Consider the following 18,112-nt stretch of genomic DNA (forward strand, 5'->3'; position numbering starts at 1 on the left):
CTTTGAGAATACATCATATTTTGTGGAGAAACACAATCATTTACAGGGGAAAAAACTATGGATTAATGCAGGATAGCAAGACTAATGTGTTTTATTAGTCTACATGAAGCAATGCTCCCTTTGGCATCTGTAATATAAAAAAAACCTTCACTGCTGAATATACTGTACATCCATATTTTGTATGTAAAAATGCATTTACCAAGTCATATCCAAATACACACTGACTTCATTTGCTAATTACTGTGACAAACCAGCTAACAGCTGGTGGTAGGTAACAGACACTGGCTTGCAAACTAGTTCAATTTGCATAAATATTATGTTTTATTTAATTTACATTTTTTCGATCTAGACTAAGAAAATACTTGGAAAGTGTAGCTTTTTAATACAAGTATACGGATGCTTTATCTTTTAAACATCAAATATTGGCCTGCTATACATTAGCATGTAGTTAATATACTAACTGTACAACATCTAATTGCCATCATAACTGTATTAACAAAGCTGGGATACAAAAGACAGAATTACAACTTTTAAAAAGTATTTTTATCCTACATTTCTCATAAGTTTAGTGTTCAACAGAATACTGAATTCTCTTTTTTCATAATCTTAGTCATATATTCAATTTTGTTAATTTTTTCAAATCTTATTTTATTCCTGTTATATTATTCTATTACTGTTAGCCCTGAAACAGGCTGGTGCCCTGTCCTGGGTGTATCCACCTCTTGCCCTATGGCAGCTGAGATAGGCCCCAGCCTGCCCTGAATTGGATAAGCATAAGAGAATGAATAGATGGATGGATGACTGTTATATATGACATTTTTACTCACTCACAGGATAAAGCCTTCAGTATAGATCTGTGGAACTTTTAACAATGTTTGTTTTTACTGTATTTTTTATTGTAACAACAAAAACTGTATGATTCTATTGTCTATCTATCGTTGCTTAATGGCATCCCACCTGACAGACCAGCCATGTTAATTATGACAGAGTGCCACTTTGTTTTGACTTGAAATCTTCTTAGCAGTTAAATGTTGAGAGCAACAGACATTTCATTTCCATATTTGACAGATAAGCACAAACTGTAGAGTTAATGTCAAACATAAGTAAGTCCAAGAGTATCTGGCACACCTTCAGCATGCTGACATCAGAGCTAAGGAATGAAATGGTTGAAGACACCATTACAAAAGACTACTGTACTGACTATCACTTTTTTAAATCCCTTCGCTGATTCCACCAGCATGTTCAGACAGAATGATGTGATTTAGTCAGTCAAGCAATTATCTCAAGCCCACTCCGTGCACAAGAACACCTTTGTCAAATCGGAGTGGGTAAAAACACACTGTTGTTTTTAGACTTTATCCAGGAAACCATGCATGCTTCGTGTCTCTAAAGGATCCTGAAATAAAACCTCTCCTTCAACAACTTCTAACAAAAAAAAGTTTGGATTTGACTGTGAAACTGCAAGTGCGTTGGGTAACGACTTGTGACTGAGAATACTACAGTTAATCCTCCTTTCTTACGGTCAGCAGAAATTACAAAACCAAAATGCAGCATTTGAGCCCATAAACTCCGAGCTGGGAGCCAAAGGCTGTTGTCCCACATACTTCTATACAACCAGATTACATAAAAATGGATTTAATTAAAGATGTTTTAGGCTGGAAATGCAGGACAAAAAGAAGCACTTATTTGTATGCACTATGGGAATGTTTTCCCTTTTTGGAAATTATTTGGATTGTATATGCCAATGGTTGAAGTGTGATTTGTCCAGGGCACCAATGATCTATCTCCTTGAATGCATTTATAAAGAGAGCACTGATGGTGGGTCTAGTGACTTGTGCCAAACTAATCCTTTTGTTTTGGAAAGAATCTCAAACTCTGATAATAAAACTCCAAAAGGTTGATTCTGTTCATCTGGACGTATCGTTTTCAGTGGGACTACGTCCAGATGAACAGAATCAACCTTTTGGCATTTACTTACCTGGAGGATTGAGTAAGCATCAAGACATTCTGACAATGAAAATTTGGACTGAACAAAAGGACACTGTTGCTTGTGAAAAAAACATTTGGGAAGGGTCATTTGTAAAGAATGGGATGGTCAGGGAGCAATTAGACAGGTTTTATGAGTTATTATCTAAAGACAACGGAAAAGCATTTTGTGATGCATGTCTGACAGCATGTATTAGATATTTGGCAAGTGAATATTACCCAGTAAATTACTCTAAAAATTATCTTAATCCACGTCAGTGTCTTTGAACTTCACTTTTTCTTTTTGTTGTGTTTTAATGTTTTGGATTTAATTCAGTTCAAATTCTGAAGTATAAAATTCAGAATCTTCTTTACAAAAGTAAGTTTTTTTGCAATCACATACATCGCCCCCTGCTGACCTTTAAAGAGGATGCACATTTATGGCACTTTCCAGATCAACACGCTACACCCATTTTTTATACTGTTTAGAGTTTTTTCACATAATTTAATCCACTTTAAATATGCTGGTGACACCATTTTCTTTCTTTAACAGGTGAAGACATTAAGACTGTTTCAATTTTTTATGTTTGTGTGCCTTTAAAAGCATGAGATGGATCCATGGGATGGATGAAACACATCACTGAAAAAACAAAGAAAGTATATTTGTTCAAGAAGACTGTTGCTGCATAGCATGGCTGATAAATAAACAGCTGTAAAAACTGATCTTAAGAAATTGAAGCATAGATCTAGTTCTGCAGCCTTATCTAGAATAATCTGGTCTGCAACGGCCAAAAAGGAAATTAAAACTACTCACAAAAATTAGAGGCAGAAATCTCTAAGGAATCTTAAAACAAATGACTACAATGAGCCTTACTGCTATTTAACTTGATTTCCATGTAGTGGTGTATCTAGAAACACCGGTTGATAAAAAAAATAGGCTAATTCAAATTGTATTATAGCAAGCTGGTTGATTTTTTTTTTTTTTTTTTTTTTTGCACGAAACCCTAAACATATTTTCTCCGGACCGCAAATCCCATCCGTTTTTGCATTATGACCTCTTTCCAGTGCACAAAGATTCACTCACATCATATTCTCCCTGTGTCAGCCCTCCCCCTCATGTCTAATGTATGTTCAGAGAGTCAAACACGTGTCAATAATTTATCGAGTATTCAAATGGAGCTTTATGGCCCAATTCTGTTGATGCTGCCGCCTGTGAGAAAGAAAAATCTGTTGTGAAAACTTTGAGGGGAAAAAGACTCTCAGGATTGGAGCTATACTTGGCCTGCTGGTGACATTCACACAAACAGAGCCTGTTTGTTCTGTTGTGTGGTACTGGACTGGCAATAAAGCCAAGCTATCAGGAAATGGAAGGAAGCAGGGCCAAGACTCTTTTAAACTTGTATGTGCTCAGACGCCGTTTTGTAGTTCCTTTCTGGATTTTAAAGGCATCCGAGTATGCCTGCGACAAGGGCGGCTGGCACTCAGTGGCCACATTTGTACCATGCCAGATATAACGGTCATCATTTCTTATTCATTGACGCTCTGCTGGAGTCCCTTGACTACATGAGCGCCACGCAGTAAAAATCACACACAGTGTCGTTTCTGAATAAAACACAAAAATACTAAATAAATTAAAAATAAATGTTCCTACACATCATTCTCATATCTCAGAGGATTCCCTTCTATCACAGGGTTTCTGCAGGATTTTTAAAAACCAACATCAATTAGTGTATTGAGATCAAACAGTGCTGAAATGATGCATTATATCTGGGTTTTTATAAGCAAGCTATAACTACTAGCTGCTCACGATTATTTAACACAATTATTAAAAGTAGACTAAAAGTAGTCTATTCATTATACTTAACAACCAAACAAACAAAAAACTTAATCTTAATTTTAGGGGATTTTCCTGAACTTTAATTATACTTCAAATGAGCAAATGAAATAAATAAATATGAAGTTAATTAAATCTGCCACAGTCTGGTGGGGAGTGAATTTGGACTTTTATGGAGAGGCAAAAGAACAGGATGTGCTGAAAGGCAAAACGGGAGATTTATTGAAAAACAGACTGTGGCACAATAATCGTTTTATCAGCACGGCCCCAGAGCCTCTTTGGTGGTAATTCATCAATACTGCTTGAACTATAACTGGAAACTAGAGCGCTTTCTTTACCTAAACTGTTGTTGCTTTCCCACCAATTCTACAAACTCATATTCAAGTATCTCATTAGAAAGATTACACAAGAAATGAGCCCCTTTCTTTTAGATGGCCGACAAAGCTCATCTTGATTCTCCTTCTGCCTCCTTATGTGCACTTTTTTCGTTTCCCACAGGTGTGAAAAGTGTGGCTGAGCTTACACTCCAGTGTTTGTATTTGTTGAGAAGGTCATGAGAATCAAGCACAGCAGCAGGAGGTAAACGGCCGCTGTGGGGATTGAGGTTGTTAAAAGAGAGTTAATTGAGCTTAAAGTGGACTTTAAGCACAATTAACAATTCCACCTTCATATTCTCGGACTCTACTAGAGGAGCTTTGCATGATTTACAGTTTAAAATTTTCCTTCTTTTTGTTATACTGCCTCCTGCCAAAAAGAAGATTTTAACTGCTGGTGGATGGAGATAAAGGTTGGGACTCTCAGATGACCACAGAAGAAAGCTGTTGATCACTGACTCACAGGCGTTACCTGAACATATCCTGACTGTATTATTTGAAACTGTGGGCATCTCTAAAATGCAACGTTTTTCTGGCATATGAAAAATGTTGGCTTTCGACCAAAGGGAAATGACCAGAACTGCATTCACGAAAAACTGCATTCACATGCAAAGTCACCCATCCAAAGGCCTGGTTTAAACTTGTAAAAACCCTCATTTATAAAAGACAGGAAGGAAAATCCTTATAGTTCCCCTTTAATAAACAGGAGAATTATCTTCGCTGTGAAATGCTAAGGTTTTGTTTCTGTAATCTCAGCCTCTGACACCGACTGCACTGTTTCTGCCAGGAACTAACAGGAAATGGAGATGATCCTCTTCCTTGCACTTCAGTTCATTTCAGTTTCACCACTATCTCATTCTTAGTTTCTGTCTACAAAAGCAAAAATATTTCAAAACTTTCTAAATTTATAACAGCTTCTAAGGTTTTTTTTTTTTAGAGTACCTATACCTAGGGCTGTGCGATATGACCAAAATCTCATATCCCAATATAAGAATTCTATCGTCCCGATAACGATATAAATCACAAAAATGTAACATTTTCTTTAAATTCTGTGAATCTCGGGCAGCTCGACTTACGGGAAGTGTTTCCAGCTGCGCGTCATGTAGCTGGAGTCGAGTGTTATAACAGATGCATGAAACTATACATTTTCAGACATAAGTTGTAACAGCCGCCGTTTTCTTTGTGAATATTTATTACGCGTGCTGCGGGGAAAAGCCTGTTCTAACGTTTGAGTCTAAGGTTTATTTTTTAGCACCTGGCGGCTCTTTTTTTACTTCTCATCTGTAAATAATCTGCTCTTTCACGTGATTCAGTTTATTTTGAAAAGTCTCAACAGGATCTTGAGCTTTATTGTGAAAGGTTTATGTGGAACATAAACAAGCGGACACGCGATGGTTTTACCGTGGTTGTTGCTAACGACAACGCATAAAAACAGGCGCTTGTCTGTCCAGTAGTGTGGTTATATTAAATATAAGAGAAAGAGAGAACTTTAAGAAATTAATATAGCCACTACAGTGACCATCAAAACGATGAAAAAATATTGCCGTAAACAGTTTATTTTGCGACACCACGAAACAAACGATAGCGTAAAATGAAACGATAGATGTTTTTATATCGTCATCTGATATATATCGTTATATCGAACAGCCCTACCTATACCTATAACAGAACACAAAATAATGATATAGTGACAGACATGCACACATGCCTGTAAGACACTGACATACAGGTTTATAGGCTATACAAGGCTTCTTCTGTCAAGCAGCTGTTCAACCGACTCAGTCCATTAAGCCTCCATTTGTAATGCTGACCTTCTTCTCTGCTTCCTGATCGGCAGTGAAGGAAGAGGAGGGAGTCGCTGATCTGCGACGACACATCTTTCTCCTCTCCCTCTCTTTCTCTTCTCTCTTCCCCTTCTCTTTTTTATTATGAATATATTTAACTCTGAATTTTGCAACCATGCTCAAAAAGTCTCCCTTGGATATCAAACACTGCTTATATGTCCCATTTAATAGAAAATATCCTTCTTGTCAATTCCTAATACAGTTTTATTCCTGTAATATCAGCCTTTAACCCCATCTGCATTGTCTCTTCTAGTGTATCCACTCAGAATTTTTGCATTGTGGAATAAATAATATTAAGACTTCTTTGGAAATCAAACATTCTCTGCATCAGCCATTATGACATATGGAGTTCCACACAAATTTATTCTGGGGCCTCTACTATAATACTATATACTACTGTCTACAGGAGTTTCCAAGTTAGTCTCTTGGTTGTTTCCAATCAGTCTACTACCACTTGAGACAGTGTTAGCAAGCTCCCACTGCTTCCTTGTGCATTAAATAATACAGTATGAAGTGGCAGGTTTTGTTTATTGCTACTTTTTGTCTTTAATCCCCACAGTTGTAGTTCATATATCAACTTGTATCAACTGTGCCTTTTTTGTTTTTAGATCAAAGCTGAAGACTTCACTTCGAGAACTGTTGACCTCTGGTACTGTCTGAATGCAGGACAGCTTGTTACTGCGCCGCTGTACGCAAGCAGTGTGAATGTCTCCATTGTAAGTTTAGATGTGCTACATAAATAGAATTTAGTTATTTATTTCTTATTACATTATGACTTATTTGTACAAGCCTAAAACAGTTAAACACAGCGGAGCAACATGAGGAACTCAGGAGTTAAGGAGGAAGAGTTATTTAGACATTACGTGTGCCTTTTCACTGACTTGAGAATACTTTTTTTTTTTCACCTTCCACTTTTTACCAAATCTTTACGTTATTTAGATGTCTGGCCAAGTTTAACATCTTTTTAAAAAGCATTACTGGGTGTTTACACACCGTCAAAATCTTTAGATGTGGTTTAACTGAAATACTGTGGTATTTCTGAGGGTCTGCAGAAAAACTGGACAAAAATCTGTCTATTTAAAACCATTGAACATTATTTGATCATTAAAACCTTGAATTAAACTACAAATTTGATTGCTTACTTGTGAGTGAGAAACCCAGGAGGATTTCTTTATTAGGCTTACTAAAAGGAAATGAAAAGTACTTGCCAATGGGAGATTTTAATAACCTGGCAACCGTAATTTTGTTTTTATAAATGGCCTTTAAATGAGCTGTAAAGGATAATTTAATTATTCACTAACCATTAACACAACCTTTATTAAAAAGGTGCCCCATTGGTGAGTATTTCCATATAAAAACAACCTAAGGAGACACTGTCAGTGTCTGCCTTTCAGTGTGAGCTCTATATACTGACATTAATGCAGCCACAGATGGTTTCAGTGACCATCAGTGTTAAAATAAAAGGAATAAAAGGCCCTAATGTAGCCTTAAATGCCAGTTAAAATTCGAATGATACCACTCTGTCTCAGTATAATGTATATAGAGTGCATGGCTGGCTTACCATGTGGTAGTTTATGATCTCTTGCAGGCTTTCCCCGCATTTTTCCAAGCACTCCTGCACAGAAAATAACAAAAACCAGTCTTTAACTCCACAATACATCCAGAAAAATTCTCATAATAGTCTCACGCCACAATAGTTTCATTTTTGTGAATAAAAGAAGCAAATAAAATCTGTCAGAAACTAAAACCATAATTTATATGAATTCTGCATGGAAGAAAATAAAAAGATCCACAAAGCTAAAAGTAAGTCAAAGCTGGTTAATGTCACTGAGCTGTACCATGTACAGGAAAAAGAGCTATAATTGCAGGACTGATTCATGCCATTTATTTTTATTCGTTTACAATGGAAACTACAAATATGAACAAGGCTTTAATAAGAAACTCACAATTAGTCATACAGTTGAAGCCAAAAAGGCTTTTAATAGTACTTAATGTCAGTAGCAATGAAAACAGTTCAAGACGCCGGAGTCGTGAGTCAAGCCAAGAAGTAAGTTTCCAGGCCTGATTTGATCCTCGCTGACTAATCTGTTAATAATCAGGTTTGTTCACACAAAAACAAAGCTGCAAAGCTAATGTCCGAGGAGAAGCCTCGGACATTAGCTGCTTTTTGAGGCTAAAAAAGGCTGATTTTTTTTTTAGGCTGATTTTTGAGGCTAAAACCTTCCACAACTATATCGACTAAAAGACAAATGAGGCCAATAATACCAGATTAAAGTCTGTGATGGATAAAACCGAGGCTTTGTTTCAGAATCTCACCGAGATCATTACGTCCTTCTTGCACTGCTGAGACAGATCCCGGATGCCGTTGACAAAGAGCTTGTTGGCGCTGACATAGGCCTTTCCTGCTTCGATCATTCCACTGCATAGCTTCACCAGCTGTGGACAGAAGACAGACGAGGGGTTAAATGAAAGATGTTGAAGCTTTCAACACACGCATCGTATTAGCAGGGCTGTAGTTCAGCTTAAGGAGATGACGATGGGCAGGCCTTGTATATCAGAAAAAAAGAATCTGTATAAGGCCAAGGCCTAAAAAAAAAAAACTGGATTCATTTAAGAAGGAGAGGTCATTTTAACCGCTCTGAGCAAGTCTTGAATGGTCAAAAATAAAATAAATTAAAAGAAAGATGTTTACAGCCTGGCACAAAAATCAAGGTTGAATTTTTGATATTATCCATCTGGACACTAGAGTCTGAGGTATAACTAACTTCAGTCACAGGTGTTGCAACCACATCCGCGTGTTCACTTGCACCATCTAAGGCAGGGGTCTTGAACTCCAGGCCTCGAGGGCCGGTGTCCTGCAGATTTTAGATCTCACCCTGGGTCAACACACCTGAATCAAATGATTAGGTCATTACCAGGCCTCTGGAGAACTTCAAGACATGTTGAGGAGGTAATTTAGCCATTTAAATCAGCTGTGTTGGATCAAGGACACATCTAAAACCTGCAGGACGCCGGCCCTCGAGGCCTGGAGTTCGAGACCCCTGATCTAAGGGTTTTAAAAGCGATGGTGTGACAGCAACTTGTCAATCACAACTCGTTAGCCAAAGACTATATCTTGGATAATTCTCCTCTCAAATGTTGACTGAAATTAGCAAATAGGCCTATAAACAGAGATTTACAGAGATCACAGGAGAGGGCTGTTTTCCTATAAATATCCTATAATAGTTCCAGTATCTGTTATTGTAACTTGACTCTCTGCAGTATAACTCAGATCTAAAAAAGTAAAGTTTATTAAACAACTTATGATGGATAAACTGCAAATAAAAACATGCTATTTTCCCTTAAATGCTCGTCTAGCAAACCTCAGATGTGATGAGAAAATCCCTGCTCATGCAGTTGCACATGAATGGGGATGCGACCTGGCCAGCCAGCAAGCAAAATTAGCCTTTTCTGGTCCATCTTTCAGTTTCTTGTAAACCTAGCGGAGCATTTAATCTCAGGTTTTATCATTTACAAATATATGTACAAGTTTCTTTTTATCTATTTGCTTTATTGCTAACCTATAATAATTCAAAGAAGGGATACTGTTTGTTTATTTTATATGAATTTGCTTTTGGTTATGTTAATTTAAGTTTTAAAATTTTAGTTGAATAAAAAAAAAGAAAATTCTGGATTGAAATCTTGGCCTGGTTTTCATATGGTGTTTCCCAATTGCACAACATCGAATGACAGTTTTGCATATGAAGGTGTTGCAATGAAGACCAGCCTCCAGGTATCCATGAAGAAGAGTGTTGATGAGTTTGAGCAGGGTTAGTAGAAAGCCAGTTGACATCTAAAGAGCATATCGAAATTACAACGTTAAAATAAAATCATGGCAGCGGCATCGTGTTTGAGCGGTTAACGCTGTTGCAATACAGAAACATTCCTGGCCCAACCTGCAGGTCAGCTGGGGCCATCTATTGAGTTTGCCTGTGTGGGTTTCCTCCAGGTGATCCTCCCACAGTCCAAAGACTGGATTGAGGGTGTTAAAATTAAACTGCATGTCCATGCATGTCTCTCGAATGTAAATAAAGATCGCACTTTCTCCCATGTGTCAACACCTATGTGGTAAATAGAAGTCTGCTTAACATGAGGCTCCGTGTGACCCATCACTGAGGTACGATCCACGCTTAAGGCCAGCGGTTTTTATAACTCAACATCACATGCTCGAGTCACAACACTCAAGCTTTTGTTTCTCTGCGTTTTCAGCTCGTCATCGCACCTGAGCCCCAGACGGGGATGGAGTCATCCAGCTGCATGTGTGCTGTCTATCCATCACCTGTGTTCACATATGGCAGTGTGTGCAGGTGGGCTCCGTATGTCAGCCCCTGACATCAGCTAGCCACCCTGCACGCATGTAAAAGAGCCAATGTTATCCAGGACTGGATAATGGACAGCAGACACCGGCAACTCAGCATGAATGTTTTTGTGCATTTCCAAGAACATTTTCTCTGTCAGCAGGTTTTTTCTGTCTGCTATAACGGCTGCTTTGTTTAGCTTCTGGTTTCATGAGAGGAAAATTAATCTCTTCTTATTTTTCACTCTGTGTTCTAATGCCAGGTTTTCTGCTTTTCAGCACCCGTCTTCTCCAGCAAGACTCATTTCCTCCCAGCTGCTAACCAGACATGAATCTGATGTGGCCTTTTCTTTGGTTTATACACAAACTCACCATTAGCCTAGCATTATGACTGAAAACAAGGCTTTACCTATCCTGCTATTAATAATACTAACAAAAAGCTTGCTAAAGCTCACCAGACAGCGAGTCTGCAGCACTCCCCATAGATTTGCAAAGAGATTTGTGTAGAGATAGACTGAACAAAAGTATAAAATTGCTTCCTGGTCTTAAAAAAAAAGAAGGGGGGGACTAAAAGTCCCTTAAACTTGTATCTCCCAAAGGTCTTTAAAAGCCAGAAGGGGATAACTTCAGAGCCATCAGCTCTCTTACTCTGTGCCCTCTTTAAATGCTTTCCTGATGACTCTAGGTGCATAATCACTACTTTCAAATCATACTGAAGTCTATTTTGTAAATTCTGATTATGATGGAGTCAGAAAGGAGGATTTGGTTCAGTTTCACAGTCAGCTCCACCCCTTAGTGCAGCAGAAACAGGTGAACACCTCATCACAAACCAATGGGAGGCGGTAGCTGAGTCCATCTTTCATGCGGTCTATGAGCCCCACACAGGCCTAGAAACCAGTCATTGTGTAGTCTCCAATAAGCTAGTGAGTGGTTGCTGGCTAGGTGTAACTGTTCACAAAGACAGTGCCACATCAAAAATCTCCTTGAGATTGATTTGCTGCAGTCACCCGTAATTTGCCATCAACTCACAGAACAGGAGTAAAAACTATAACACAAACCACAAACAGATATTGGTCACCATCAAAGCAAAAGCTGTGCCTTAGTCCTGCAATCCAACCATTCAAAACAAGTTGGTTGCAGAGTTGTAGGGTTTCAAGGCAGGTCTGCAATGTAAACTACAGGTGACCTCAGCAATCCCAAGGTTTTCCACGCAGCGCCGTATACTTCTTTGCAACTAATCTGACCCAGTGACTGCCAGCAATGTCCAGTACTCACTTCTCAATCAGTAAGGAATTACACACTTTTCTGTCCTCTTGTGCAGCGGTCCCCAACCTTTTTTGCGCCACGGACCAGTTTAATGTCAGACGATATTTTCACGGACCGGCCTTTCAGGTGTCGCGGATAAATACAACAAAATAAAATGATATGACCAAGACAAAAACTGTGGTATTTTGTAAATATAATAATAAATGCAAATTCACTGTGTAATTGTGTAACTTTTTTTAGCAGCATCCTCCTGAAATGTGCCAAAAACACTGAGAGTAACATCCTCCTCTCTGCCCCTTAATACTCTCTGGTAGCTATGGTAACGCCTAAATATTTATTTCAAAATAAGACACACAACGACAACACGGAAAAAGAGCCAGGGGAAACCGAGTTAACGATTGAAAACCCCGAAAACTATAAATTTCACACCCAAGCCTCAACTTTTGGTACGAAAGGACTCACGGACCGGTTTTTTCAAGTAACAAGTAAAGTAAGGGATTACTATTGCAAAAAAGTAATCCGATTACTGTAACTTTCCTGTTAGCACGCTGCGTTACTTTGTTACTAAACCGCGATTTTGTTTGTGAGAGTGTCTCATGACAATGACGTACGAGCGCGTGACGTCCGTGGCAGCAACAGACGTGTGCAGATCAACATGGATAATATGGAGCGTGGGAGAGAGTATGACCATGCAGCGTTTAATGCTTGGAAGTACTGACATTACTTTGAGTTTGATTCTGTAAAAAGTGACAAAAACATTAGCATCTGTGAGTGTAAGTACAAAAACATATTTTATTTTATATGCTGGAATATGCAGAAAATATGTTTAAATGTTAAACAAACCTTTTTCTACCTATATTACCCAAATCTTATCAGCTAATATTTATGTAAATATTTAGATTCACGTAAGAAGTTAGCTTTTTATGCAATTTATTATTTACCCATTTTACTATGCAGTCTTATACAACTGATGATCAAATTTCATGTAAGCCTCTTTAGAGTATGTTGATGGTTAAATGCATCTTTGTGAAGACCCTGGTAGATGAATATTAAAAATGACAGGAATGCCTGTGGCCTGGTATATGAACTAACAATGGAGGTTCCCAACAATGATGGCAGTAAAAGAACAGCCTGATTAGTGCTGGCTCTTTCTGACACATGCAAGTCAGAGTCAGGGTCAGGGTTAGGTTGAGAACAGCACCAGATGGACCTGTGACAGGAGCATTACAGCTGGAACATCTGGATGCCTTATTACAGGGCAACTGCACGCTCTGAAAGCCATGCAGTCTGATGTTTTCTGTAATCCCCATCTTGCACTGCTGCCACGTCACGTTTCAGCAAACCTGAGCTGAACTCTTCAACTGGGCCGAGCAACAATACTCCGTCCATTATGCTAGCAATGTTAGCACTAAGGGATTAGGCACTGCACAGTGATATAATCCTGTGTGTAATAGGCAGGCCGTGGCTAAGGTCTGCCGCAACTCAATATAGTGGGACAAAATGTGGAAAGAGACCAAAATTCCTCTTTTTCAGCCATTAGTTCTGCAGTATTTCTACCAATCAGGGCTGCAATCAGTGTGAGAAACACCCTGTGAATTTCACTGGGTCCCATATGTTTGCAAGGATTCCCTCATTAATAATTAAAAACATAAAACATGGGGTAGGCTTCTTTGGCACACTAGGTGGGCTTCTCCAAATGTTTCTAATTTACAACAGAGTTTGGTTTTTTAAAGGGGAAAAAAAGATGATTTTATACTTCTGCAAATGTGCAAACTGAGATATTTCTGCTAAAAATATAGTTGAGATGCTCTCATGGAGAGAGGTGCATGCACGGCTGTGTAACTCTGTGGATGGCAGCAGTGTAAAAGATTGCTTTGCTTCACTTTTAAACTATCCAAACACGCAGTTCTGATAGTTCAGATTTTAACATAAATATTAACAAAATATTGACTTTTAAGTATAAAAATTCTCCTTGTAAGAAAAAAAGAGAAAAACAGAAAATAACTTGTTTTTTTAATCTTCCTAAATATATGACTGGCATCATTTAGGGGTCTGATTACAAGCGCTAAAGGCGATCGTGGCTCAAAGAGTTGGCAGTTTGTCTTGTAACCGGAAGGTTGCCGGTTCGAGCCCCGGCTCGGACAGTCTCGGTCGTTGTGTCCCTGGGCAAGACACTTCATCTACCGCCTACTGGTGATGGCCAGAGGGGCCGATGGCGCGATATGGCAGCCTCGCTTCTGTCAGTCTACCCCAGGGCAGCTGTGGCTACAACTGCAGCTTGCCTCCACCAGTGTGTGAATGAGTATTGGAATTGCAAGGTGCTTTGAGGGCCCCGAAAAGCACTATATAAATGCAATCTATCATATATATATAAATAAAAGAAACTGTCTTTACAAAGTCTTTCAGAAAAATCTGCAATAGAGATTTCTAATTTAAGAGTTTCAGATCACCTTTTTGATTGAATTTTAAGGGGAAAAAAAAAATCACAATCTTTAAGACTGGACGATTTAGCTGAAAAAATGTTGCAAGTGAACGTTTAGTATCAGCAATCTTACAGCTTGCCACACTGACACTTAACACCATGACCTCATTATGTTTGCTTTTCTAAAAAAAAAAAAAAACCCCACACACACACCAAAAAACGTTGGTGCCCCTAAGCTTCATAAAACCGGACTGGCTTCTTTAAGGCGGCAGGTCTTTTGCCTTCAGGTGTGCTCGGGGCTGAGTTTCTGTTTCATTTATTCTGAACACGTTTTTGAAAAAGCTATTGAAACTTGGCCTGGTTTCTGTTTACTGCTTATAGAGCAAGAAAAACAAAGCAAGTACTGACAGCGTGGACTGGGAAAACTGAAAACATTATAGAACGCTTACTTTGTTTATCCAATATTGTTTTCAGTCTTTCATTCGCAATAACTTCTTTATGGAAAGAAGCAAAGGAAAGACACCAGTAGAAGTAAAAAGAAAGCCCACAGACATAAATATTAAGACAATTTGCACTACATTTTTCCCTTTCACAACATCTTACAGCATCATCTTTGTATGTTAACTAGTTAACTAGAAGAACCGTCTTACCTTATCTAGTTTTGCCTCGATCTCCACCACCTCTGTTTCTACCTCATCAATATTCGCCCTGAAAAATAAAAGCAGGAAAAATCCATTATTACACGTGTGGTAATGTGCAACAAATTGAATTATGTTAACTTATTGGAAAACAGTTGATCTGCAATAGTCTTATTATTCCCCACATTCCCAGAAATGAAACTGAGTTTTGCGGAGCCAGGCGAGACTCCGGGTGTGTTTTTAATGAGCGAGACGCCATCCTGGGAGCAGCTCAGCTCTGTCAAAACAAAGTGATAGACATGGTCTCTCCGCAGCGAGGGGAACATAGCTGTCTGGCTCATCACACAACCCCCAGTCCACCTACTCACTGTCAACACTGAAACCGCACCCAGCCGCATCTGGAGCTCCCCTCTCCACCCTTGAGAGACGTGTGATTTACACCCAGAGGCAGCATGACACAGGCCTTATGAACACCACTCTGAGGCTCCTCCGCATGCTGAGGTCATGTCAGAGTATGTGCGCTGCGAGCACGTCTACGTTCACCGCCCTTATGTGCCGCTCTTCTGTTACGGTATGTGCTTCCTGTTGCTGATGGTTTAAATATGATCTACAGCCAGCTTCTTCATGTAGTCACATTTTCCAATTTTTAGCGTGAACCCCAGGGATGGAAATGTTGGTCAGTCGGTCAGACTGGATCTCTTGTTCCAGGCAACACAAATATCCAAGCAGCTGTACAGTTATCTATGAGGCCTAGAGCACACACACTGTTAAAACTTGGCTTTACCGCCAAATACCAGCAGAACTAATTACACCCAAATTCTGTGTTTGCAGATGATTGAGCACAGCTGATTTGTCCTCTTTGTGATTTCAAAGCTGGGAGAAGTGGCTCATCCAGTGCTAGTGTGCAATTTGGAAGTGCTGTGTGTTGAAGTTTTCCTTCACTGTTTAATGATAAGGACTTGTTGGATGCCTGGTTGCTCAATTTAACCACCTTTACAAGCAAATGTGCATTACTGCTCACCCCTAAAGACTCAAAATCGTTTGTTGCTTTAATGCACGTTGAGCCAAAATGAAAAAAGGGAGTGACCTTTTGGATTTATCCAGTGGAGGTAAAACCCACAAGGTAAGCATACAAGTCAAACTACCATTAGCATCAGTCTACCCAAGCGCAAGCATGTCTGCCATCTTAAGCCGCCCGTCAGAAATCTAATGTGCTCATAGTTGATGTGAATATCTACAGACTTAGAGGGAGAGCAGTAAACAACAGGTGTTGTTTGCATGGCAAATTTGTATAGCAAGGTCGAGATGGAGGGCAGGAAGTGTCAGAGCGAGGGCAAAGAAGAAAGATGTCTGACAATTCACACTTTTTTCACACACAGGACTCCTTTTCCAAATTTTATATCAATGTTGTATTACGAATCGCACAGCAGCTCCATCAGATTGCAGTCGTGGCAGGCAGAATACACATCTCCGACTCATTTCTTCCTCTCTGGCCACTGGTGGATTAATCCGCTTGAACAAGCTCATGGGACAGAGGATGGCACATGTTCTCCAACCCCCACAGCTTCTACTCCCTTAATATGGAACCGAGAGGATTGGGGGAGAGAAATGCTCCAGAGAGGAAATGTCTGTCAAAAGCTCTAACTCGTGCAGAATGGAAACATGCATTACCTAAATAATCAATACCATATTATTCCACATGTGGACACGTGCTGTTGTAACCTCAACTGATCTCCTGCTGAACGGCTCTGAGCCCAACCACGCCCAGGGATTATCTGCCAGTGAGCGAAACTGTTTTCATTGCTGATGTCATTTTAGAAGCTGCTCTTTTTAAAAAATGTGATAGTGCAGCGCTTAGCAGGAGCTCGCTTTTCAAAAGGCTAGTTCTCCTCATGTGTTCATGGCTCCAGCAGTTCTTGGGACTGATGTTAATGTCATGTTTTATTTGCAAATGTCCACAGAAGAGTTTAGATGCTTTTGGTGGGTTTTTTTTTTATAATAATCGACTACTTGTGAGTTATTAAGAAACGAGATAAGGTTAAAAATAGATAGCAGCTGTTCTAGCAGACTTGCTGCCCTAAAAAAAGTAGTTAACTTCTCAGGGTGATTGGTGAGGTGGATCGTGAGGTGTACTGTATTTTGGGCCATGTCTTCTGCGGTAAAGCAACAGATGAACCTGAAGGAGAAGCTTTTGATTTACCAATCCATCATGTTGTAACCCTCAACTATGGTCATGTGCTCTCAGAAGTAACCAATCTCATTATTTTGGAGTAACCAAAACAATGAGGCTGTTGTGAGAAAGGGTGCTTGTGGGAAATGTGATTATGTACTCATGCTTTCATTTTTTCATTGTAGGTAGAGAGGATTAGAAAGCTATGCTTAAACTTGGGTGATTTTGTTTAGAGTGCTGAAGTGGGGAAGACCGCAGGCAGGACAGTTGAAGGGGGGGATACAATGGGCGGGACACCAAACCCATAAGACTGTGTTGACTTCCAGTTGTGAGCCAGACCTCGCTAGACGTAGCGGAGGTAGCCTAGTTAGCTAGGTCTCCGGATCCATCTGTATTTTATTTATTTTAAGCGCAAATAAAGACGTCTGATTTTGGAAGTAAAAGTCTCCGCCTGATCGCTACCATCAAAAAGAATCCATGAAAGCGCCGTACTTCAACACTGCGAATATAAGGGTCTCTGTTTCTTCGAGTCTAAAGGAATCCCAATCAGGGGAAGACCAGAGCTCGCTGAAAAGATTGGATGTTTCATTTTGTCCAAGATTCAAGATTGATAAAGGATGGGTGGATGGATGTTCAGATGATCCTTCACGTGGTGAGAGTAGAAGCTGTGGTTATCAAGGTCGACCACTGGGCTTAGGCCAACCCTTCAAACCAAGCTTATTTTTCATTATGGCTTTATCTGCTACTCATTATTTAAATCCACTAACTGATTATTGGATAAAATACAGAAAAATACTGGGGAAAAAAATGCCTACCACAAAATTTACAATGGGACATCTGAACTGTTTGATGAGATAAACTAAAGAAGATTTACTTCTGCTCAATTTAAGTTTTCTTCTTCTCTTCACGACATACAAGGCGAGTTCAGGATCAAAAATGGGTCGGAAAATTAAAACCAACGTGCCATTTATTTATATCCTACTGCTGTCACTATCTATCTATCTATCTATCCTACTATCACTGTCTACAGTTTAAAACTAAATGTCAAAACTGAAAATTAAAAGCTGAAAATACCTTCTGCTGGCTCACCTGCAGTACCATGATAGTCCCCACACTTTTGGAAATCACAGGTTAGTCAATGTAATGTTTGTAGGTTTTGTCTAATAAATAAAAATCTGTGATGTTTAGCCCTGCCTGACGGGGGGTCAACTTAGGCCAGGCTTTCAAAACGCTGGCAAAAACCCTGATCATGGAAAATGAAAA

At 39.3% G+C, this 18,112-nt stretch overlaps 1 protein-coding gene across 5 annotated transcripts in view; it reads right to left on the reverse strand.

Moving 5' to 3' along the window:
* acap3a (ArfGAP with coiled-coil, ankyrin repeat and PH domains 3a) overlaps positions 1 to 18,112 on the reverse strand; it is a 69,768-nt gene that overhangs the window by 26,990 nt on the left and 24,666 nt on the right. For all 5 annotated transcript variants that reach the window (XM_040038210.1, XM_040038212.1, XM_040038211.1 and 2 more), the window contains exons 2-4: positions 14,692 to 14,749; positions 8,334 to 8,453; positions 7,579 to 7,632 (exon numbers count right to left, since the gene is read on the reverse strand). In XM_040038210.1, the coding sequence (XP_039894144.1) occupies positions 7,579 to 7,632; positions 8,334 to 8,453; positions 14,692 to 14,749 (232 nt within the window). The remainder of the gene's footprint in view (positions 1 to 7,578; positions 7,633 to 8,333; positions 8,454 to 14,691; positions 14,750 to 18,112) is intronic.

The sequence above is a fragment of the Simochromis diagramma genome, unplaced genomic scaffold (genome assembly GCF_900408965.1).
Source record: "Simochromis diagramma unplaced genomic scaffold, fSimDia1.1 OVJJ01000061.1, whole genome shotgun sequence".
Taxonomy (NCBI): domain Eukaryota; kingdom Metazoa; phylum Chordata; class Actinopteri; order Cichliformes; family Cichlidae; genus Simochromis; species Simochromis diagramma.